At 46.3% G+C, this 26,120-nt stretch overlaps 1 protein-coding gene across 2 annotated transcripts in view; it reads left to right on the plus strand.

Annotated features, from left to right (window-relative positions):
* LOC135913672 (sodium- and chloride-dependent glycine transporter 2-like) overlaps positions 1-26,120 on the plus strand; it is a 151,528-nt gene that overhangs the window by 104,256 nt on the left and 21,152 nt on the right. For both annotated transcript variants that reach the window (XM_065446245.2, XM_065446246.2), the window contains exon 2: positions 13,536-13,806. In XM_065446245.2, coding sequence (XP_065302317.2) covers positions 13,536-13,806 — 271 coding nt within the window. The remainder of the gene's footprint in view (positions 1-13,535; positions 13,807-26,120) is intronic.

Raw genomic sequence — 26,120 nt, forward strand, 5'->3', positions numbered from 1 at the left:
AACGTGACCGCCCCAAGCTATAAGTCACGAAATTTACAGAAAATAAACGTCTGGTACTAATTACATCGTTCCAAAACTAAGCTATCATATTCCGCGTTTAAAAAAAAAACCACATCAGTGCACCTCTGTAGCTGGCGTAATGGAAGGGAGTGAATCGTGCACACTTTTCAAGGTGCATACGAAGTTACCCCGTCGGCATCTACGGAATCGTTGCGTCATATTGCCTCCAATTTGATTGTTTTTTTTTTCATCTCTCTTTTTTTTTAAAGGGTGAATGTAACAGGGCATACAGGGGTATGGGATGCGGGCAAATAAGGATGATTAAATGAATGAAAAATATTGTTGGATTAGGAGGTGAAAGTCCCTCTGCTACGAGGTGCCGGAGCCTCGTCGGTTTCAATGCAGGGCAAACCCAGAGCAGGTGGTTCTCTTTTCCTAGTTATTGCGAATTGGCAAAACGCAACCACGCAGTGTTATTTACTTACGTTATACATCTCGCCTTTGAGGTTCACTTGTAAACTGCGCTTACGTTTCGATACGATTCTTTTGTTTTGAGTGTTTTACGTGGAGAAGTGTTATTGTACAGTCAATCACGAAATTATACACACCACGGGATCTCAGAAAACGATCAGTTTCTGTGCAGCCTGTAACAGTAGTCAGTGAAACCGAACATCAAGATGTTGCTTACATATACTGGCAGAGAAAAAGATAAGATAAAAAGGAAAAGATAAAGAAATTGACAGAGGAGGAGGAGGAGTAAATTTTAATGGAGAGAAAGGAGGAGAGGTCCGCCTGGAGAGCGTGTCTCTAGCCTGCTACTCCTCACTGGGGAATGGGGAAGTGGGAAATACAGGGAAAGGTAGGTGGCGGATGATTATGATATGGTACAATGAGATACTATATACACGTTGTCGGATGCGGATGCGGATGCAATATGCGGATGCGCACTAAAGACGCAATACACTAAGACTAATCTTGTCCATACAAAAAGTAATCTTGCCACAAAAAGGTTTTGCGCAAACACATTTCGCACTGACTACACTTCTCACAGCTTCTAGAGGCGATCGTCTAAACCAGTCGCACTTAAAAAGTTCAAAAGTGCTTTTATGGCACGTTGGGCACAGTCAACACTCCTCCACGCGCCCAAAAGCTTTTCTTCTGAAAAGGGGCGGGAGTCCAAGCTGTCAACTGTAGATTTGAGTTTTCTTCGTTCGGCCGCATATTGAGGGCACACGCAAAGTACGTGAGCTATTGTCTCGAGAGTGTGACAGACGCTACATTCAGGGTCCTGTGTTTGTCCAATCTTGTGAAGGTATCGGTTGGTGTATGCCACACCCAGCCGTAATCGATGAATGAGCGTTTCTTGGCTTCTCCGCAACCGAAGTGGATGCCGGAATTGTAATCCAGCGTCAAGTCTATGGAGGCGCTCTTGTCGATACTCGGGGTTGTCCCAATGTTGTGCCGTAGAAGTTTTAAGGGAGGTATGGAGCAAGGCGTTAATGTCATACCGGGAAAAATGAATTTTTACAATAGTTCCGTCAGTGTGCGCCTGTTTTGCTTCTGCGTCAGCCTGTTCGTTTCCAGCTATTCCACAATGGCCAGGAATCCACTGCAGCACGATGGTATGTCCGGAATGAGACGCCTCAGCAAGCAGATACATGATGTCATAAACCAGGGGACTATATGCGGTTCTGTCACTCATATAATTGCTGATGAGTTGCAGTGCTGGTTTTGAGTCGCAGAACACTGTCCACTTCTCGGGACTTTGTTGCAGTATGCAGCGAACTGCTTCTCGAACTCCGGTCAACTCAGCTGCTGTAGACGACGTCCTGTGTCCTATCTTGAACCGTTGTGCGATCCCCATTCCTGGCACAGTGTAGGCCGCCGCGGATGAGGTCTGTGTCACCGAACCATCTGTAAAGATATGTTCGTAATATCCATACATGTAAGCAATGTATGATAGCGCGAAATGCTTGAGGCCAGCAAGCGGCATCTTCGACTTCTTCGTTATTCCAGGGATTGAGAGCCTCACCATTGGCTTTGCCATCGTCCAGAGTGGAACTTCGGGTATGTCATACGGTTCGAAGTCCGACGGCAATAAGTCTTGCTGCGACAACACGGCTTCTGAGTAGGCGGCGACAGGCCGTACGCGTGTGACGTTCGTGAGTGGATGGTTCCTGTGTCTAGTCAGTACCCTTAGATGCACTCGCAATGGCTCATGTTGCAGATAAACTCGAGCTGGGCATGCACGTGCCTCTGCAATAGTGCCCCAAGTAGATGCACATCGTGGTAGTCCTAGGCAAATTCTCAGTGCGCGAGCCTGAGCACTTTCAAGTGTGCGTACAGCAGTTGTACTAACCCGAAAAAGTACAGGCGCACTGTAGCGGAAGTAGCCAACAAAAAGTGCCTGGTAGAGCTGCAGAAGAGATGACTTGGATGGCCCCCATGATTTTCCAGACATATGTCGAATGATCTGAGTAAAGCTGTCTAGTTTTTTTCTTAATCCTGAGAGGTGCTTCGACCAAGATAAGTCACGGTCGATGATGACTCCGAGAAACTTGTAGTCGGTTACTGAAGGTATAATCTTCCCATCAATCATAACGGGGTAGCAGGCCATTGACTTTCGTGTAAATGCCATGGTTGCACTTTTTTCCGGTGAAAGCTGCAGTCCGCGACTGTTTAGGTATGTCGACGTTATTGACACCGCGCGCTGCAGCTTCGTTTGCACTTGTAAGCGCGTTAAGCTCGTGGTCCATATACAGATGTCGTCTGCATACACAGAGACCGAGACTGCGCCTGCGTGTTCTTTGATCAGTCCGATGAGAACGATATTAAATAAGGTTGGGCTCAATACACCTCCTTGAGGCACTGCACGATAGACGGGGTGGTTCTTTAATTCCCCGTCTGGAGTTGTCATGAATATCGTTCTCTCTTGAAGATAGCTGGCTATCCATTGATGCATACGTCCCCCGACGCCACATTCTTCTAGGGCATTTAAAATGGCATCATGGAGAACGTTGTCAAAAGCACCCTTGATATCTAGAAAGACAGCCGCCGTTAATCGACGGCGACGTTTCTGATGTTCAACAGTTGCTACTAGGTCAATGACGCTGTCTATTGACGACCTACCCTTTCGGAAACCTGTCATTGCGTCTGGATATATATTACGCTTCTCCAAAAACCACTCCAGGCGCGTCAAAACGATGCGTTCCATGGTTTTACCTATGCAACTGGCAAGCGCCACAGGTCTGTAGGAAAGCATAGCATGGGGTGTCTTGCCTGGTTTCAATAATGCCACAATTTTGCTTGTCTTCCAATGTGTAGGCACAGTTCCCGAGGACCACGAGAGATTGTATAAAGCCAAGAGCTCTTCAGTCGCTCGAGGGCCTAGATGGCGCAAGGTGGAATAGGTAATGCCATCAGGACCAGGCGCACTTGAGTGTCTTGAGGAGGAAATCGCTGCACGTAGCTCTTGCAGCGTGAATGGGAGGTCGAGGCGATCGTCCATTGTTGGAGGAGCACACCTGAGCACTGAAGCTACCGATGTTGTAGATCCAGAGAGGTGTATGCAGAAATCTTCCGCGATTTCCTTCTCACTGCGCGTCTGGATGATAGCCAAAGCTCGGAAGGGACGTAGCTGTTGTGGAGGAGATGGTAGTGCTCGTACAACATGCCATATTGTGGACAACGGTTTTCTTGGGTCCAGGCTGGTGCAAAATGACCTCCAACGTTGCCTGTCGAGCTTGTCTAAGTATCTTTGAATTTTCTTTTGCACACGGCGTGACGTCCTCAAGTCTGATGTCAATTTAGTTCGCCTGTATTTCCTCTCGGCGCGACGTCGGACTGCCCGCAGCTCTTCATATATAACGTCAACGGATGTTCTTGAATTTGAAGTTTCGATGATGCGTGTTGTTGCGTGCATTGCTGCTCTAATGCGCAATTGACAAGATTTCACATGCACTATGCATGTGATAGCTTGTCAATGTTTTAATCTTTTTTTTTGGCTCCCGACTGGTGTCGCATGGGATTTGCTCTGTAGAATATTATGCACTGGATTTCTTTTCGCACATTTTGATCTGTTTATGATTGCTCTTATATTATGTTCGGTTAAAATACTGTCTCTTATTCATGTGTTGTATCACATTCTAGTGTTTAGTTTACCCACCCTGTAGCGACCCTCGGGCCAACAGAATAAATAAATAAATAAATAAATAAATAAATAAATAAATAAATAAATAAATAAATGCGAATACTAGGCTTCGTGGTGAGGGTGCCGCAGATGTTCTGCTTTTTTGTGGTCGACTCATACAGACTTATTTCCTGAACGTGCAGGTGGAAGCGTTGTACGAACCGCATGCGCGTGTTTATATATCTGTGTGAATCTTGCTATAGATTAAAAACATTGAGCGCTGTGGCATTTTGTAGCGAACCGGATTTTGAGGGGACGAGACATTTTATTTCTTTTTCTTTTATTGTTCTTGTTTTTTCGAATTCTGATGCATCGGTGTTTTTTATCATGCCTGTTTCTTTTGATATGATTGCCTAACGTGAACTGCAGCCTCAAAACACGAGTGTTCCAACCTTGAAGCTTCCGGCAATTTGAATTTAACCGGCGTTCTTCGCCTTAAATGGCATTAATGTCCGACCGAGTGCCACGTGATAGATTTTAGCAAGAAATAGCCAAGATATCACACTTGTGGCGTGCCTCTTATTGCTTATAACGTATACTGTTCTTACCTGGTCCAGGGGGCTTATTTTGACGTCATTTAGTTATGCACCTAATTTAAAAAGCTCCATGCAATTTATGACATCCTTTGGACATCTCGAAGGGAAGCATGTTCTCCACTGCACGAAAAGTTTTGAATCATAACTATTAGTCGCATCGGGCGTTCATGGAGACACAGTTGCGCGCAGCGGAAGCATACAGATCGTGCGCACAATAAGGAACGATCACCATAAACACAGATGAATGATTGTCGGGGTTGAATATATATTCCAACTGCACCTTATTTACTGAAGACAGTGCATACGACTTCCTTAAGAGGCAGCGCAAATTGTCGAGAGGGAAAATGAAGTCACTTGTCGCAAACTGCAGATTACGGTCTCTCTTTTGTTTTTGTTTTTTCTTTATTCTTCTGGGAGTGCGGATAAAGGTCGCCTCGCTTCTTTAAATCGACGCCTCAGTATACGCTTTAACGATTGCGTTAAATGCTGGCCCAGCTGCGACATTTCGCGCGTGCTGCCTTCCCCGTAAGATGAGTTGTCGTGGGGAGAAAAAACCCTTCTCGACGATTCGTGTTGTGTAGCGCAAAACGCCGTGTACACAAAATGCATCATCGTACAGACGCCGACGCTTTCCCTTCCGGGGAGCTCTTCCAGTGCTGTGCGGAGCGGACAGTGCCTTTACGCATTGCCCCCGCATCCACGTCAATCACGTACATCTTTAGGTGCGGTGTCCGCAGCTTAGTGGCCGCTGACGTAACATAGATAATTTCCTTTACTTCTCGCCGCCGCTCTAACGCCGTAAGCAGTGATATACATTTCAGGTGGACTAACCGTTGGTCTATTTGGTCAGACACGTTGAGATGTTCCGTGTGTCTTTGCGTAAGTCATTCGCGCATAGCTTTCTAGATCAGCAATATAACAACTGCACAATACGGCCCGCTGTTAAGTGGACTACCTAAGCGATGATAAACGCCTATATAACCCGTATATTTCTTCGCCTTCATCTGAACGAAATGACGGACGTAATCAACTGGACGCACATTTTATAGAAGGAAAATTCTGGTCTCTGGGCCTTTGTGCCAACCCTCAGCGATAATAAATGGCTGCGTGTTCCCCTCAACCGTAGGCCTTACTGTACGTGCCCGCGCAGTCGTATAGACGCTATGGCACGCCGCATGTTAATGGGGACCAAATGCAAGAAAGGTTCCTGTACTTATATATCTGAAGGTGCGCGTCAAAGAATCCCAGGTGGCTACAAATAATCCTGAGTTCCCCCCGCTACAGCGTGCCTCATATAATGAGATCGTGGTTTTAGCAAGTAACACCCGAGAATTTTTTTTTTTGTAATCTTAGGGAACTGCATGCTTGTGATCAACATAGGTCGTGAAAGGGAAATCTCCATCAGGGCGGCAAAAGTTTGTATTTCAAATTTCTTCATAAACGCAAAACAACCAGGTCATTACGATCACATTCGGCAGAAGTATTAAACACAACAACGTAATCAGCAGAAGCATCGTCTGTAACTGCGAGCTGCATAAAATGACGCGCATCGTCTCATCATCATCAACAACAACATCAGCGGCAGCAGACTCAAACAACATCGACAACAGTAGGATTGGATTCCGGGATGTTACGTGCCAAAACTCCGATTTGATTACGAGGCACGCCTTAGTGGGGACTCCGGATTAATTTTGATGAACAGGGGACCTACAACGCGCCTCCAATGCACGGGACAAGGGCGTTTTCGCATTTCGCCCCCATTGAGATGTGGCCGCCGCGGCCTGGATTCGATCCCGTGACCTCGTGCATAGCAGGGCAACACCAACAGCCGCTAAGCCACTGCGGCGGGCTCGAGATCGACAACAGATTCATTTACTAAGACAATGATTTACCCTATGCACGACCAGGTGGCAGGAGGAATATTACAATTAAAAATTAAATTATGGAGTTTTACGTGCCAAAACCACTTTCTGATTATGAGGCACGCCGTAGTGGAGGACTCCGGAAATTTCGACCACCTGGGGTTCTTTAACGTGCACCTAAAGCTAAGTACACGGGTGTTTTCGCATTTCGCCCCCATCGAAATGCGGCCGCCGCGGCCGGGATTCGATCCCGCCACCTCGTGCTCAGCAGCCTAACACCATAGCCACTGAGCAACCGCGGCGGGTAATATTACAATTACTAACCCAGTTAAATCCACAACAAAAGCAAGGTAACTGAACTAAACAAAGTAGCGTTAAACAAGTAATTGATGCTTTTGCTGGCGTCCGGCTGCCCTATTTGTAACCTGGGAGGCATAATTTCCGCGGACTCTTCAGTACTTCAGTTCACGCGGACAAGTCGAAAAACAAAAGAACAAAAACAAATACGAAACAAAGAGGCAGCGGTTCGCTGCGATCACTTTCACCGCTAAATTGTATCTCACGGGAATGCGGGTCACGAGGGTCTCGAAGAGCTGCGTCCCCCTTTACGCGCGCTATCTCTTCTGGCACTGGTGCCTATCGCACGAACGGTGGCAATTGTTTATCGTCGTCAGGTGGATGTCGCAACTGTTAACACGCAATCGTTTATGACGCGCTGCTCCGCTTGACCAGCCAAGTTCAGTCTTTTGTTTCCCATTTGTAGAGCAATTTAGGCTACTCTTCGAGTGGCCAGCCGGTTTCAAGATCTCGCTCTGGTTTCTGCCTGCCATTGATTCCAGTGACTGGGGTCTCACGAGGGTCGGCGGAGATAGCATTGTTCTTCGCTACCGAGTGTTAGTATCCCATCCGAGGCATCGATAAATCGCAAGAAAACACAGCAAGAAAAAAAAAGTAATCTTGCGAATAAGGCGGTAGTTTTGCTCGTGACTTCTACATAACTTTTGATGGAAATTGTCGTGTAGCCCAGAAGCGGATTTTCAATGAATAAATACCTGATTGTGTCGCGTCTTTGGGCATTTGGTTGAAGTGTGACTAATGAGGTGTGTCTAAACATTAATTTTTGTTCTGTCTTTTCCTTCCTTTACTTGTTTCCGTTTTGTTTATAAACAACTGTTTATTATTAAAAGGGCGCTGCTATAGTTGTTTTTACTGCTGCTGCTGCTGGTGATGATGAGGATGATGATGAGGATGTTGTTTTCGTAAAGTTCGTCTTGTGGAATAGCTAGCTGTTCGTTTGCTTGTCTTGTGTTGAATGTACTGGCTGAGCGACTGAAATGGGAAGTTGTAACTGCATAGGAAAAGGTTGGAAGCTTCATAAATAACACAGGTATCAGGTCTGTTTTTAATAGCGCACGCCGTACTAAGGTGACGTATTGCGAAAAAAAAAGCGCGAGCTAAACTCACCGGCGAAGGAGGCGGCGAACCTCAGGACAGTATGGAGAACGCAACGAGCGGCGTAGCAATTTTACGTGTCAGATACAAAGATTGTTTCGCGCAAACTGTGGCATAAGCTTTCCCCTTGACATACCGCCTCAAGAACAGGCAGCCATCGCTGCTGCTCAGCGTTGAGGTGCTCCTGCGGTTTCCAGCCAAGCTAAAGACAGACCGCACGTTCGACACGTTTACCCATCTCGTGCATTTCACACGCAGCTTACACGCCTCACCTTTTGTGCCGCGTCAGAGAAAGAAGCCTCCCGATTGTAGTTTCGGCGGCCAACGCCGACGCCGCAGTGGAGCATGTCATGATACAATACCTTGAATATCACCAGCAGGCGGGTCCACCCGCGTGACCTTGGCCACATCGTTTTGACAGGCGTTCTCTCACAGTGAGCAAATTGTTTCGGCTATTGTCATGCTCTGACTAGCAGAGACATGCCGTCGGCGCCCTTGACAATTATGAACGATTTTTTCCTCGTGCGTAGGCTCTGCGCTGTACTCATTTCTTATAAGCGCATACATGTCGCTGTATTTCCGTGGTCAATTTTTTGGGCGAGCACGCATGCTGCACCTGAAATGTTTTGGGTGGATAGAGCACCCTTTGTGTGTGATAGGAGACTGCCCTACTCACTGGAGCTTGCTGCGGGTACTGCCGGTGCCTGCATGGCGATACTATTATTTATTAATAAGCGAAGGAACATGACAAGGTATAGGTCTCCTTAGAACCAGCTATTCCGAAGCTCGAAACACTACTTGGGTAATAAAGGAAAAAAAAAGACCATGTGGAAATAGCAAAACGCAAAACATTCATACAATCATTGTGCATCCTACGAATCACATGCATGTAAGTATACGGGTATCCCACGTAACTTGAGCCATTCCACCTCACATTCCACCTCTCATTCCACCTAACTAGATAATTAGTCTTACTTAATTATTCAACTTCAGAAATAATATATTGAGATGAAAGGTGTCAATGAGAAAATTGTAGAGCAAGAAGAACTCCCGATACAGCTTTCTGTCGCTCGATACGTGCTACATAAAAGTGTTTTTCCGAGCGTGAGAATACACGCAAAGTGCCTCGACCGGCCCGTCGCGCGGCAATTTACCGTGTATTTCTATGCATTGTTTGTATGCTTGTTAGTTGTGTTTGTGCAACGTGCAATGCTTGTTTCTCCCCGCTTTCTTCTTCTGGTTTATTCTTTCCTGAATAGCGCGCATGGTATTTTGCGGCATCCAGCGCAATAAGGTTGTACGTTATTTTATTTTTCTTCTTTATTTAAAATCTTTTTCTCTCTTTCACCTATTGCGTTCTTTTGCCCCTCCCCCAGTACGGGGTAGCCAACCGGAGATAACTTCTGATTAACCTCCCTGTCCTTCCTTTGCCTTTTTCCTCTCTCTCTTCTTTCTTTATTAACTATAAAAAAAGTGTAGAAATGGCGCTGGTTATTACCACAGCAAACCAGGGCGGCGTACCGGGCTCTCGATTTCCCTGAGTTTCAAGCAGACCGCCGTTTTCGTTCGGGCGTTCACGTCCGCCGAATGCGTCACGAATCGGCGCTATTTGCGTCAATCATCTTATCGACTTGCGGTTTGACAGCTGAGCTTCGCATCTCGAAGCCACTCGGGAATGTCGATTGCTCGGCCAAACAATAGACTCTCAAGGAAGGGTGATCAGCTACGGAATAGATACGGCAGTACATTACGAGCTGACTATGCGGTCCTTTGAATCTTATTATCATGCAGCGCCGTTTGAAAAACACGTGCCGTTGAACGATGCAACCCTGTCTACATGATACTGTAGCTGGTTGCCGTTAAACACCCGCGAGTGCAAATCTTTTTTCTGTACGTGATTTGTTTTTACGTAGCCCTATGGAAGTTGAGTGGTGCGAAGAAAACTGTGGCTTCTCCCTCGAGGAGCTTGCGCCCCATTGCCACAACCTAAAGAATTATTTGTATTATTATTTCGACATATTTAGGCATACATCGTCTGGGATATGTGGCGTAATATGCGAATGATAAGCTTTGTATAGTTATAACAGTCCTTTGTTAATATAACAATTATAACTGTCTAATCTGCGATGTACCTTCTGATTGTTACGCGTACAGTGGCTTTGAAATGTTCACGTTCACGTACGCGTTGTGTGTAACTGCCTTGTAAATATTTGTGGTTTTACTCATGCTGGCGAGTCAGCTTTTAGCCCATATCCCTTTCGAGTATGTTTCGTGTAAAAACAGAAAGCCGCATTGAATTGAATTGCTGAACAGATATAGTAATTACACGCGCGTGGTTCATTAAATCGTTATATTGCTGATGCTGAAATTCATAGCAAGTTACGGAGGCGGTCAGTTACACCAGTGAATACTTTTACTGCTGTAGCCGAAGGCCAGGGGGCGAGCAGCTGGCATAGGGACACCCTGCGATGCTGCGCTTAAACAAGGAGGGCAGACTTTTTGTTGCAGTAATCAGCATCAAAAATGTCTGCGCTTGTCTGTACCGCCTGTCAACAACAAAAATCCTCTTGTCTGCACTGCCTGCAGACAAGTTCATTGCACTTGTCTGCAGGCGGTGCACTTGCTTGCAGTCTTGCGCAATGATCACGAAGGCTTTTCTGCATTTCGATCTCCAAAGAGACCGCTTCATACATAAAAAAAGAAGAAAACAGATTTTGGCGACTTGTACTTAATGTCAGTGTCACGAGGAGTCGCAAGCAGCATTGATGTTCCCGTATACATAGACCACTATACCGTCCACGGTATGTCTGCACTCTTATCAATGCCCACATTAACGTCCCAAGGCGCGTTACCAACTTATCATATTATAAGAACTATCAGGTATACGTGTTAGGACTTAACAACACACTTCAGAGCGCTATCCTTATTATGGTTAAAAATGATTGTGGAGTAGCCACGCACCGTGTCTGAATATAGGGTGTATATCTTTGCTGAGGCCAGTCATTGTTCAAGCTCAGTGACCAACGTTGGAAACGACCGTTGTCTGATAGTGGGCGTACTTCCTGTAACCGGCCGTGCCAAGGTGCCTGTCAAATATAGCGAAGCCAAGCTAACTATGCACACAGACGTTGTTTTTCTGCACTCCGCTCACGCCCCAACCTTGTTCCTCTCTTGCATGTATATAGTTATCTCGTGTGCTGAAGAGAGAGCTTCTGTTGATAATATTAGCAAAACACCCACTCGATCGGAGTCGCAGGCATATTTACGAGGTAGTTTAACCACTTGCTTCCAGGCGCCCACTGATATGACTGCATTTGCGGTCCACTCTGCGACGTCCTTTATCGGTGTGCGTTGTGAAGGAAGTGTGCGTAGTTCAGCGTTGTACGATATCCCGCCACATTAAATTCAATCCGTGGTCGCCTTTCTTCAAGGAAATGAATGCAAATATACCGCAAGTTCGCCGTTCAGTTTGCGGGCTGTGCAAAAAAAAAAATGAAGACGAGCTTCAACGAACGGGGATGAGTAGCTTCGATGGATGGTGCAAGTCCACACACGTCACCGGGTGAACCGGCCTGTCGTACTGTGGTACAGCCTAGACAAAGGTTCGGAGGCACTGACTGCAAAATTTCGACACTCACTGTGGCCTTCGGCTTGCACATGAATTTGTCTTCACGTACGAGGAACTTTCTCCATATTGCAGCACTTCCGGGAAAGTGTGGACATCAGAAGTGCTACGTGCACTAGGCATTCATAAATGGCTGCGCTGTTCAACGACACTGAGATATACATCTGCGTCACGTCCTGCGTAAAAAAAATCGTATTTAATTGCGAAGGGTGTATAAAAGGTAAAAAAAAAACAGCCATCCAGCTAACTCACTGCACGGCGCTACAAAGGAAACCCACGCGGGTTCGTGAGAAACACAAATTCGCAGTTGAAGAAGAATTCGGCATGGTCCGAGACAGGCTTTTATGAAGCTTCCTGCGCGCTGAAAGATTGCGCAATGAAGCTATGAAAAACGGAAAAAGAAAAAAAAATGGAGAAACTCCACCTGAGTTTTCCAAGTATGCGTTACCTTGTTGCTTATCGCGTATAAAGGTACCGATAATCTACATTTATATTATCATAACAAATCAAGGTCGTCGCTAATCACGCATTTCTTCTGCTGATACAAGGCATTACAAATTTCGCCCGACGGACGTGGGGTATTCGACAAAGAATGCTTACGCAATAAAATAAGTCCTATCGGAGCCTGTCTCAATCAAATCAAACCACTTCATCTTATTCACCCCATAGTACCGGATGTTCCGGCTACCTGGGCTAAAATCTGTGAAGACAGCTTGACAAAGGCCCAAGTAGCCGTTACCAGGCAGACACAGTGATTCGTAGCCTCAGATACTCATGGCGCTACGCTCTATGTTGCCTCAAAAGTAGGCATATATCAATTGTACACGCATACTGTGCGTCGTTCAAACCGAAGGCCCTGCAAGAAGAGTCGGGACCTGCACAATATCTGTCGTAGGCTGTGCTTCCGACGCATACATGTCTTGCAGGGGCCTTTTCGGTTGTCCTTTTCGGCTTTTCGGGCCTTTTCGGTTTTCGCCATCTAAAGCTGGGAGTACTGGGAGGTCCTGCTTTCCTGTACGGATCCCATATCGTAGCTTGCTGTGGTGGCTCGGGCTGCCGACATCCTGAACAAAAAGAACATGAGAGTCTAGACGTAGCGTGGGACCACGTGGTGGTCCACGGGCCCAGGGGGGTCCACAATCACTCTCTATCAATGCAAAAAGGGGGCCCAAACTCACTGTCCATCTGTTTGGAGGGGCTATTCTTGTCTCGTGTATTCGACTGGAACTTCTGCCATGTCAATGACAGATCGAAACGCCACTTAGTGTTTTAACCCCACAAAGCCCAACGTATTATTTCTGATACGCTGAATTTGATGCTTCAACAATCTGATTTAGTGCTGCTAACCCAATGCACAGCCAAGACTGACGTCATTGAAATTTTGGATGGAGTGGTCAGTTGTGTATAGTTCCGCAAATGAATTACTAATTGGTATGGTAAGACGTGTTTGCAGGGGATAGAGATTGGGCTTGTTGGTTCAGCGTTAGGAATAGTAAAGCATGGCGACACAGCAACACATACACGTGCAGGAAAATAAACTTTTCGCTCAGCGCTCATCTCACGTCGTCTTTTAATCCGTCTTCTTTACATTCCTTTACCATTCCCCATTCCCCCCAAAAAAGTCAACGGCCGACAAGTGGAAACGCACTGTGGGATAGAAGTTGTACAAATAGGGGTGGAGTGCCTCAGACAGGCTGCTGGACGTCTCGATAGGGGCACCTTTCTTTGTCAAAGATAGCCTCGTCATCATTGGCTTGTACAAGGTCGCGTGCTCTTACGTTCTTAGCAGTGCGGGTACTTTAGCACTCCGTTCTTTTCTTTTCCTCTACGTCACTCTAACTTTGAGCTTCGCATCCTCCGCATTCACGCAGAGTTCGGGATCTCTGACGTTGACTCCGGTGCACCTGAACGGCTACGACGCGGCGGCCCACCAGCAGCCTACCACGGTGACGGCGAACAAGAGCCAAGATGGCGACGACGACGAGTTCGCGCCTCACCCGCCCCCCAGGGAGCGTGCGGAGTCGGTGACGTCGCGAGGCAACTGGGGCAGCCGCTGGGAGTTCCTGCTCTCCTGCGTGGGCCTCTCCGTGGGCATCGGCAACGTGTGGCGCTTCCCCTACCTCGCCTACCAGAATGGAGGAGGTGGGCGCCGGCACTGCGAAACCATATTAACTGGTAGCGAGGAGAACGAATCAAGGCGAAAATAAAACACGGGGACGGCTCGGGACTTGCGACATCGTACCCTGATATATCGCCATTTTCACTAGTAGGTCCGCTATGGGAGCGAGAGCGTCGGACTTGCCAAGCGTGGATGAAGCGCGGGCAGTTCTACCAAGCACGTGGTGTTCACCTCCGCTTCAGTGTTTCGTGCGCCGGTTACACGGGGCGCTTTTGATCGCGCTCAAACACAATTGGAATCGATCGAAAGTGCCCGATGCAACAGAAAAATTGGAAGGAAGGTCTCGTTCGATAAGAGCATCGGCTATCGCAAAGTCCCATGTGCATTACTCAGGCGTAAGAAACGGAAAGGCAAGAGGAAAATAACGTAGATCATACACGCATGTTAAAATATGTGGTAATTACAGACTTCCCAACTAACGGCGACGCGTACAACTGCGGTTACTTTCACTGAATGCTGCGCGTCTTGTAACCTTATGCAATGTCTTTTTTTTTTCATCGCGAACGTCACAACTGTATTCTCGTACGTTTGTCATGTTTATGTATTGCGCCACTCGCAAGCTATGCCGGAATGGAAAACACCAAATTCAAATTCAAATTCAAATTTTATTTTGCCACCATGGTACAGATGATGGCGGGGACCCGTAGTAAAAGCTGCCGTTGGACAGCTTGACAAGGCCACGGGCCCCCACTTTGACAGCAATACAGTGGTTGTTTTTCTTTCCCTTTTTTTTTCACACACACGAAAAAGAAAAGAAAATACAGGAAATACAGATAACAAAGGAAAAAAAAAATACATATAGCAGAGTTGTTATCCGGTTACAGTAGTCAGCATAAAATCAACAGCATTGTCCTGGCTGGAAAGAAAACTTACAATGATGGTGAAAGAAAGAAGAATTGGGTAGACAAATCACAGAAAAAAAAAAAAAAAAAAAAGGTTAGGTGTAGTGTAAAAAATACTCGAACAGTTTGTGGCGTGTTGTGTTTTGGAGATCAATATCGTTTTGTGCGAGTTTGTTAAGAAGTCGTGGTAGTTTATTTTCTAATGTTTGATTACCATAGAAAGTTCTGTATGTTTTTACGTTCCATTGTGCTATGTTTCTTGTGCTGTACATTGCATCTCGTTTTTCTAAACCAGCTAATTTTGATAGAAAAGATATGTTCTTCAACACCTCGTTTTTCACACACTTGCTCAGACGATAGTCGTAAAGTTTAGTAATTGGTAGTAAGTTATACTTTAAGAAAAGTGCGGCCGTATGGTAGGTATGCGGAACATTTTCAACAATTCTTAGAAATTTTTTCTGTAACAAGTGTAGTTTCTGAAGATTGCCTGCTGTTGTTGCACCCCAGGTTAAATGGCAATAGCTGAAATGCGATTGTATCAATGAATTATATAGCATTAGCATTACATTTCGCGGTAGTATCTCACGGTTCTTGTAAAGAAGACCAATAATACGTGAACATTTATTTGTTACAAAGCTAACATGATCATCCCATGACATTCTTTCATTAAATAATATACCTAATGTTTTAAATGAAGGCACAACTTCTAAGGGTACGGACTGAAGGAATATATTCTTAGTGAGACGGACCTTCTTGTTTCTACCTCTGAAAACAACGACTTTAGTCTTTGCTGTGTTAATCCGCAACGCATTTCTGCTACTCCAGTTTTCTATTTGCTTCAGTGCATTGTTTGCAGTATCTGTGAGTTCGGCTGCATTATCTCCGGCAAGAAAAATACTGGTGTCGTCAGCATAGATGATAAATTTAACGAATGGAGTTGCATGTACAATGTCATTGATGTAAAGATTAAACAGAAATGGACCCAAAATGCTACCTTGTGGAACGCCACAGCCTACAGATTGCATATCTGAGAGGAGACCATTTATTGCTACTGCCTGTTTGCGATCCATGAGGTATGACTGCACAAGCGATAGTGCATGGCCGCGGAAGCCACAACGCTCAAGTTTACGAAGAAGTATTGTATGGTTTAATAAGTCGAATGCCTTCGAAAAATCAAGAAAAATACCAATGACTATCCTATTATGTTCGAGTTCGTTCAATATATATTCTCGTTGATCTAATAGTGCAAGTTCAGTAGAGCGGTGCTTACGGAAGCCATACTGAGCTGCTGTTATAATTTTGTGTTTTTCTTCAAACTGCAAAAAGTTTCTAAGTATTACTTTTTCTAGTAGCTTAGAAAACACGGGTAAGATAGATATTGGCCTGTAATTCCCGAGCTGGTTTTTATCACCCTTTTTAAAGATAACTGTTACACGTGCAATCTGCATTTTACGAGGAAATACAGCGGTACTGACACAAAGGTTTAAGATATGCGTGATGTATGGTAAAATAAGGTCAAAAATATACCGTATAGGCTTTATCTGGAGGCCATCAATATCAATGGATGTGCTATTGTTTAGTTCGTGGAAGGCTGCCGTTACATCTGCTTCTTCAACCGGTTTGAGAAATATAGTGTCGCTTATATGAACGACATCACTGAGATTGTTATGCGGGACTTGATTTCTAGAAGCGCAAATAAAGTGCGTATTAAACGTATCTGCTAATTCTTTTCCAGTTATACTTACACCATCGATATTTAGCATATTTAATTCACCTGATTTGCTATTTCTCCCCAAAATTGCGTTTAGCCGCTTCCACATAATGTCGACACGACCACAAGTTGACGTGAATTGATTTGTGTAATAGGCGTTTCTGGCTTTCTTGAGCTCAGTATTCAAGCGGTTTCGATATTTTTTAAACGCTGTCAGATCACATTCAGCTCTCGATTTAATAAACTTATGATATAGGATGTTCTTTGTGTTTATCTTTGCCACCAACTCCGGTGTGACCCATGGTTTGCGACTGTGACGCCTTTGTTTTTTTGTTAATATTGGGAAACAGGCCTCGTAAATCGGCTTCAGAATACCTAAGAATGCCTCGTAAGCATTATTGGCGTCATTTTCTAAAAGGACAGGCCTCCAGTTGTTCTTTTCTACCGAGTTTCTAAATGTCGACAGTGTTTTTTCAGATATAAGTTGGAAAGAATATGTTGAACTACGTTTCTTTTTAGACATGTTTTTAACACACATAAATATTGGCAAGTGATCGCTGATGTCAGAAATTATTACTCCAGATGTGATCATACTAGGGTCATGGTTAGTGATAAACAAATCGATCAGCGATGAAGATGTGATCGTAACACGCGTTGGCATTTTGATTGCATTCAGAAGTCCATGTGTTCTAATCAATAAATCTAAACTCATTTGGGATGCATCAACCGATAACATATTAATGTTTAGGTCACCACCAAGGACAATGTTTAAATGCTGACTGGTTGCAAATGAAATCAGGCTTTCAAGAAAATTCAAGAATATGGCTACGCAACCCTTTGGTGGACGATAGCACACTGCAAAAATAGTGTTGTTCAAACACATTGTTAAGATTTCATATTCTTTCACAGAAACTGTGAATCGCTCTAATATTTCAGGCCGCCACTTCTTAAATGATATGGATACGCCACCACCAATACCAGCGTAACGATTCAGAAAAAATGTCTCATAACCAGGAATTCGAAAGACATCATAATCACTTGTAGACCAAGTTTCGCTGATCATGATAGCGTCAATGGGAACATTTAGTTGTTGAAAGAAAGTGTCGAAATATGCTTCTTTACGTCTAACAGATCGAGCATTGATATGAAGACATTTGAATGACGTCTGGAAAACCGGGCCAAGGTAATCTTTGAAGTTCTCTGGGAGTAGATAATTCTTTTCTGTTACAGTCTGCATTTTTGGCAGGAAACAAAATAAAAAATCAATTCTCCCTTCTTATTGCAGCTTGCCAAGGTCGCAAGAGTGCTGCACTGGCATTGCTGACGCGCCATCAGTCTTTCTTATCAGAATCTTGCCGTTGCTGTGCCAGACATACTTGTACTGATTTGTTTTTGCCCATTCTTTCACTTCCCTCAGCAGTTCTCGATTTCGCCTGGTCAGGTTTTCCAACATGTGAACATTGGCATCCGCAGTGGTCAACTCCCGCCTGCTAGCCCACCATTTGTCCCTCATGCTCTGTCTCGCGAAACGGCAGATGATGCCAGGCACTTTGTCACGCTTTGCCGGCAATCGATGAATTGCCGTGATGTCGTGTTCTGATAGCTGGGGCAATCCACTTTCACCAGCCAAAGCATTAAGTTTGGACAAAAGATTTTCGCCTTCCGTTTGTGGTACACCATGAATTTCTAAGTTCAGTTTCCGGTTGCGCCACTCGAGGTCATCGAGTTGGACACTGAGCGATTCAAGCTGCTCTTTGTTCATTTCTGTTTTTGCGAGCCTAGTCTGGATTGCTTTAATATCTCGCTCATTTTGTTCTGTGCGCGTCAACAGGTCTGTCATCTGTTCGGACATAAACTGCACCGATTGCTCAATACCATCGACAGTTTCTTTCAGTGGCAACAAAACATCAAGTTTTCGGTTAATCTCCTGAAGTACGACCAACATATCTTCTACGGTCAACGGTGCTTTTTCTTTCTCATCCTGGTTAACATGTGAGGTTGGTAGCCTACATTTCGGGCATTTCCATTTCTGGTAGGTTGATTTCTTAGATTTTATTGTTGCCTCCGACACTCCTGCGCAGCTTCCTACATGGTACGAAAGCTTACAAGTCATGCAAGATATACTCTCTTTGGGATCCAAGATTTCTTGTTCACACTCAACACACTCCATACTGACATAAACAAGGTTCGCTCCTTTGGCAGCAGCAGCGGCAGCAACACAATAACACCCCCCTCAAAAAAGCCACTAACCTGTAACAGTATGCAGGAGCATTTAGGCAAACGCTCTTCCGAACACTGCTGCTGCCAAAGTGCCGTCTTGGATGCGATGCCGTAGCTTTATAGCAGATGCGTCGATGCAAGCGCCACGCCAGGTGATGCCAGCCGGTGACGTCCGTCCTTGATAACTCTTAGTTGATAACCGGAGTCGAAATGCAGCCTCAGAAAACGTGCGCTTCTCGGTTTATAGTGGTGTCGTCCTAGGATCCAGGGTTATCTGTAACAGTATGCAGGAGCATTTAGGCAAACGCTCTTCCGAACACTGCTGCTGCCAAAGTGCCGTCTTGGATGCGATGCCGTAGCTTTATAGCAGATGCGTCGATGCAAGCGCCACGCCAGGTGATGCCAGCCGGTGACGTCCGTCCTTGATAACTCTTAGTTGATAACCGGAGTCGAAATGCAGCCTCAGAAAACGTGCGCTTCTCGGTTTATAGTGGTGTCGTCCTAGGATCCAGGGTTATCTGTAACAGTATGCAGGAGCATTTAGGCAAACGCTCTTCCGAACACTGCTGCTGCCAAAGTGCCGTCTTGGATGCGATGCCGTAGCTTTATAGCAGATGCGTCGATGCAAGCGCCACGCCAGGTGATGCCAGCCGGTGACGTCCGTCCTTGATAACTCTTAGTTGATAACCGGAGTCGAAATGCAGCCTCAGAAAACGTGCGCTTCTCGGTTTATAGTGGTGTCGTCCTAGGATCCAGGGTTATCTGTAACAGTATGCAGGAGCATTTAGGCAAACGCTCTTCCGAACACTGCTGCTGCCAAATCAGGCGGATGCACATTGTGAGACGTCAACGCAGCGATGTCTGGAGAACGAGGGCGACGTGTATGGTGCTAGTCGATGAAAGGATGGCGATGTCACAGAGAAGACCAGAGAAGACAAGCTTGCCTGTCGCTCGTAACTGAGTCTCGTAATTCGGTGGAGTTCCGCCATAGCCTCCGTCGATACAGCGCAGTCTCGGTCGGTTCCCGCGCTGTAACCTTCTACTATGTTCAACCAACAAGCCCAACTGGTTACTCTGATAAAAGTGGATAATAAAGCAAATTAAGAAGGACGATAAAACGAATTGAGCGGATGGCTAAGCGAATTAAGCGTACGACTCAGACGAGGTAAAAGCAATAGAATTAAGATTGATGACTGGGCGATTTAAGCGGATCACTAAATTAAGAGAACTAAGAGAATTAAACTAATTAAATTAATAGGATGAGTAAACGAAGTGCATGCCTAAGCGAATTAAGAGGCATAACTGAGTGAAGTAAACTAAGCGAAATAAGAGGATGCGTAAGCAAATTAAGAGGGATGACTAAGCGAATTAAGAGGCATGTGTACGTCACGTGTCCATTCTCAATGCATCGGCACTTGGGCTTTCGCGTTCAAGACGTCTTAGGGTAACATAAGAGACCCTGTGAATATTTTTGACACTCTAAAAAAACATTTTGGGTACATTTCGATCGCGTTCCATGCTTTTCAACTTGTCGATGCGCCGCCGATAAGCCTGGGAGCGGACTAGATAGGTGACAATGGGGTGTGGCTTGCGATGTGTGGTCGCCACGAGGGAGGGGGGAAGGGGGTAGTGAAGGTAGCGCACAAAATGCGTGCTACCGTCGGGGCCAGACGTAGGCGGCCGGGATTTCCCCGCTTTTCTCGGAGTTCTTGCATATTCGCCTTCGCGTAGAGCCACACGTCACAAAGTTGGGCAACGACCGGCTAACGCTTGTGCGCATTTTATTATCCAGTCTGCCTGCCTCCGAGTCTAGATACTCATGTTATTTTTCGAAATGTACTAAGAGATGGAGTGACAATCGATTTATGGGCGGAAAGAGCGCTTTGCTTCTCATTATACTTTTATTTATTTTAATATCTTTGTTTTTTTTTTCGTGCACGCCCTGAGGTGTAAAAGCGCAGCGGGTGGTTGAAAAATGCAAAAGGTTTCAACCTATGTTCTTATATTTGCGAAGCCGCAATTATGTGGTACCTTTAATGTCGCTCATAATAACGTGTCCTAATATGTATGTAGTTCACCCGTTCTTGTCCCTTTTCTGTTTAGTTACACGTCCACCACGCTGCTAAGGTCTAGCAGAAGAACGCATTATTTATAAATAAAAATAAATATAAATAAATGCATTGATAACGACTTGGTAGTGTCGGGAGGATAGATGTGGGAGGGTGAGTGGAAAGAAGGGGGTGCTTTGCACAAGTATTACGCCCAGCAGTCGAACACGCACGCTCGCATGACACAACTTCGGTTCAAGACGGAGGTTACAGCGTGCGTGCTTAGCGTCAGTCTGCCGTAGTCGCAGTAACCACACGAAGCACATTACAGACCGCATCACGGCGCACTCGTTACGCAGACTAAGATAAACGCTGCGAAGACGTCCGCGAAAACTACGCAGGAAGTACGCTCCATCCGCTCGCTTCCTTACATGGCTATAGCAAATATTGCTTCGCTGGTGGCAGGCTGATCAAGTTGCATCTTGTTTGTCGCCCCACATCTTCGGAGGGGGAAAGACGGGAAAAAAAAGAAGCTATAAGAAGTGACGCACGCGCACACACAACAGCATTCAATGTGACTCCAAAGGCTTGCTGTCGTGTAAGCCTGTCGTCTTCAAAAAGGGCTGCATGCGCTCCAATGACGGTGCACCAGAGAGTGTAAATATTTTCTCTTCCATGAGAGCTTTGTCGTCTTGTTGGCTTATGGTAGCAAGCCGACACTGGAGAGAGAGAGAGAGAGAGAGAGAAAAAGATGAAAGGCAGAGAGGCTCACCGGATTACCTGTCCGGCTGACTACTCTGCACTGAATAGGGTTAATAGAAGATATTGACAATAGAAGATTCGAAAGCATTCTGTCCACGCAAATACACGATGACGGCGTCGACAACAGCTAACCTCATTCGTATAGTGCCGATGCTTCAATGAACACAGAGCGCATTTGATTGCCAAGAGGAGGGCCGCAACAGAGGATGCCTTCCGGGGGCTCGTCGCAAGCACAACCACCAGCACGAGGCATTGTCTGCCGCGGCGACAGGAAAACAGCGGGGACCCGTATGAATGCGGCATTACGCATGCGCTCTCTCGCCGATTACGGGCCGTGCAGCTCTCAACCCTTCCTTGCGCGCCGACATCCCGACGCGGCGGAGCAGTTCCGATCCATCGGGCGAGGTGGTTCAGTCACCCGCCGGGAGGTTGCTCACTTCCCGCGGGTCGCCCGAAGTGGGTCGGCGAAAGTGGCGCAGTCTGGCTCGCTGCTTCGCGGAGGGCCCTCGCGGGAAACCCCGACGTCGTCGTCCCTCGCCGCGTTCTCTCTCTCGCGTTGACTTTCTTCTCACCGCCGAACGCGTTTTGCATTCGCATTCCAGCGTCGCCCGGAAATGCCGATTCAAATCGGTGCAGCACTGCGCGCTCTCGTTACTGCACCGATTTGAATCCGCATTTCCAGACGACGCTGGAATGCCTCAAGAAGGACCGAATTCTCCAAGCACGAGGATCCGCGCTAAATTCTTGTGGCTTGCCCGGGCGTTGGCTGTAAGGGCAGTGCAATTAGGTGGGTTGATGGGCGCGAACTGATAAGGCGTGAATTTCACGTGCAAAAGTCACATTGAATTAACTGCGACGTGACTCCATCCTGCTTTACACAGCTATCATGGTGTGGGAACGAGACTGGTAGCCTAACGGAAAAGAAAGGATGTCGAAAAGAACTTGAAAGCAAGTTAAGTGAGTACAAATGTTTTGTTCATAGCAAATAAAGAGATAGACATAGATAGAGACGATAGAGAGAGAAGGATATAAGAGGGAAGGGATGTTAACCAGTCAAGAGTCTGGTTGGCTACCCTATGCCGGAGGAAGGGGTAGGGCAAGCGAATGAAAGGAGAGAGAAGGTCCAAGCTGCCTTTTCTGCGCCACCATTTCCAATGATGCCGCAATAATAGACAGAGACAAAGAATGAAAGAAATTTAGGAGGTTAACCAATGGCGTGCCCTGTTGGCTGCCTTAAGTTTGAGGAAGATGTAGCCAAAAAGAGAAATCAGATAAACGAAAGCTAACATGGCTAATAAAGCGTTAGCGTAAACATACACGGAGAGAAATGTTTGCTGACAGTCGCAAGAGTTGGCGCGGTCCAGTCACCTTCAAGAAGAGTAGTCAGGCTTTTATGGCATTGCGCATCGAAGAGTGCTTTCGCCGATTACCCGGAATCATTTCCTCCGTGAGCTGTCGACCATCCAAGTATCTAAGACTAGCTCTCAGGATACATAGTCGAGCGTTGAAGAATGGGCAGTGGCACAGAAGGTGGCCTGCCCTTACCAAACCCTGCCATACCGAAACAAAACGGCGTGACCGGCATAGCGTAAGTCCAAGCAAGACCTTCGTCTGCGATGGAGGGAGTAAACGTATGGAATAGAGGAAGAGAAGAATTCGACGGGGCCCAGTTTACACAGTAGTAGCTCAGGCATGACTGGATGGACTGCACAGCGAAAAGATGGCGTGTAGAATAGTAGCAGCCATATGATGCAGAATGCGAGCTGCGCGCATTAGCCACGAAACGCAAAAGATGAGAACTTCATTGAGATTGGGATGAGAACAGTAGAGCTGTTCTACAGCATGAGTAGAGCAGCCATACGTACTAACGGCATTGCGACCAAGGTAATAGGATCACCAGTTTAGAAGGCGGGGTCGGTTGGCCAGTGCTGGGGATGACGGAATAACTTTTCCCTGCAACAGGGTTAAAGGAGTGCAGACACCAAATTCTCGGGCGGCGATTTTTAACTCTCTGGTAAAGCGCCGCATCTAGGGAACCGTGATAACGACCGGCAGATGCACGATCGTGTCCTCGGTAATGAAATGTCGCGCAATTTCTACCGCACAGTTTCTCGTTTCAATACTCAGCGCCAGCAGGGGCGAATAACTTTAGAATTACTAGGTAAATGTTGGGTGCAAATTATGTAAATGCTGAGTAAATGCTGCCCGTGCAGCCGCTCTAAAAATACGGTGCCACCAGAGTCTTTTAACTCGCACTACTTTGCTTTCAACAACGACGTTTTCATGAAGGCAATCGAGTTAAGCCCGGACAAGGAAGCCACGTTACATTGCCCGACTTTAACATAGTAATAAATTGCCTATTAGCCATCTGCTGTAAGCCACACTTTGTGAAAGCGTTTTTCGTAAGCATGCAAAGCTTATGCTATATGAAATTCAGCTTCCAAATTTAGTCTCTACGTTCCTTTAACTCTGCTGCTGGTGGTCACGATGATAATGGTGAATGGAAAGGCAGCACTGTTGAGGACTGCGTAGGTATTAGGCGCGATTATGAGAGGAAACATTCTAAGACATAGGGTGTAATCAACTAATTCAGGACAAGGGTTATAGGAGATTGCTAGGGGATGCGTTCCTCCTGCAGTGAATACAAAAGATGGTGATGATGCTCATTATCATCACCACCATAGTTATTATGGGTACGAACTTGCACTTTGCCCTCTGATTGACAAAGACCGCTACACTTCCCTCAAGAGTGAAAGGTTGAGCTTATCGGGGCGCAGAATTATACATACCTTGCACGAACACGGGACTACGTTTGCCTATTGCTATCCGTCCCGTGTTCTTGCGCTGCGCGTTTAATTTACGCACTCATGTAGCTTTTGAAAGGCTGCACTTAATTAGCTATGACATGGACTGTGCTGTCGCCAGGGTTGCTTGCTCCGCGTGAACGAAGCACAGAGGAAGGCGTACATCTTTCTGATATGTTTAGAAGAAGATTCCGCGACAGTGTAGCGATGGAGCAGCAAGAAAGGAACGCACAGCGCACTTGTCTACAAGCATGAGTGTGTCTAAGACGCGGAAAGAATTTGGCATAGCATTAGCATAACAGCCAGATAATTTTACTGGTTTATTTGGGCCTGTCTATAACCTTACATATTCATCTGTGTTCTGCCGACTCAGTTGCGGCGCGTGGGGGGGAGGGGGGGGAGGGGCTGGCAAGACGAGGCTGATGGGCACAGCTCGTTTTAGACCTGACAGTGTAATCAGCATCATTCATTCATTCATTCATTCATTTTCTTGGTTGTCTATATCTTGTTTGTTAGCTTTTTGCCGTCTAGGCTCTTTCATGGTGGATTCGACCCTGTAGGCGAGCACAAACTCTCACCAAGACGCCTCGTAGTAAGCCCGCAAAACGCAATGCCATTTAACGTCAAGTTTCCAAAGCTAGAAATTCACATGGGTCAGAACAGGTGAATGCTGACTCAAAACGAGTGAAGACTTGGTCTTCCTAATGGCATTCGAATCATATTTACGCCGTCCCATGCGAAAGCAAGCACAATAAAGTATACAGTCGCACAGCGCGGAATTCACATACGTCACGACACCCGCTTGCATAATCAGATTTGTAGAGTGTATACTATTTTGCTCTTCAAGGGGCCCGAACCACTCCTTGGGCTTGTGGAGTAACACAGTCCGCGGGTAGCATACGCCGCTGTGAACATCTCAGCCAAGTTTTGCTGTCGTGCGCGGTCCGCGTCTCTCAAACGCTCTCTTTTCAACAGAAGCCTGCTCGCTTACCTTTTTAAAGCAGTCAGGCTTACTCTTCATTTCGTAACAAAGCGCATTCCCATACGCGACTGCTACTGGTAGCTGCGGTCAGCTACATGGCGTAGATACCGCGGCTGCCGCGGGATGCCGCCACGAGTCCAAGCGCACTGCGGCTCGCTGAGTACAACCGCGTTTGGCCCATGTTTTGCGCGTCGTAGGCACCAAAGGCCGAAGTTGTGGCGTCTACGTTAACATCCGAAATACAATTTGAACTGCGCACCACGGTGACATCTGGAAGGCGGAGCGTTGTGGGCACGCCCGGCTCCGCCGTAGCCTTCGCAGTGCAATGCATTGAAGAAGAAACGGGAGCACAGCGGAGGCCGCATTCGATTACCAATAATTCTAGTTCTGGACGCGTTGAAGTACTTTCTGCGGCAAAGCAGAAAGTACCTCAGTATTTTCACTTCAAATGTCTTTCTTCACTATGATGAAAAGTGGTTCAGGGCCCCTTTCACGCGCACCATGGTCGCGCATTCCATCCCAGACGGAGGTAAGAACATCGAGGTCTCTTTATTGCTCATGCTGAACCAGTCACGCCGTTTGGCTTCTATATATTGTTGGGTCTGGAGCTTGTTTCCATTTCATTAGGGGGCGCTGACACGAGGGAGTGGCATCGTGCTGGCAAAATAGTAGCGCATAACGTGAATCACAGAAACCATTACCGGCCCCTGACCTGTTCTCTGTGCCCTCGTCTCTTCGCGCACTGCTTTTTAGGTCACACTCGCCCAAGGATACATTTTACTAATTGAACGTTCGTCTTTCGAAAGTAGCTGCAACACATTCTTATGGTGGTTTTGATTTGATATGCTATATTTTACTACGTAAGTGCATAATGAAATGCACCCTAGCGGTGAGGATAACAGGGGAGG

The sequence above is a fragment of the Dermacentor albipictus genome, chromosome 6 (genome assembly GCF_038994185.2).
Source record: "Dermacentor albipictus isolate Rhodes 1998 colony chromosome 6, USDA_Dalb.pri_finalv2, whole genome shotgun sequence".
Classification (NCBI taxonomy): Eukaryota; Metazoa; Arthropoda; class Arachnida; order Ixodida; family Ixodidae; genus Dermacentor; species Dermacentor albipictus.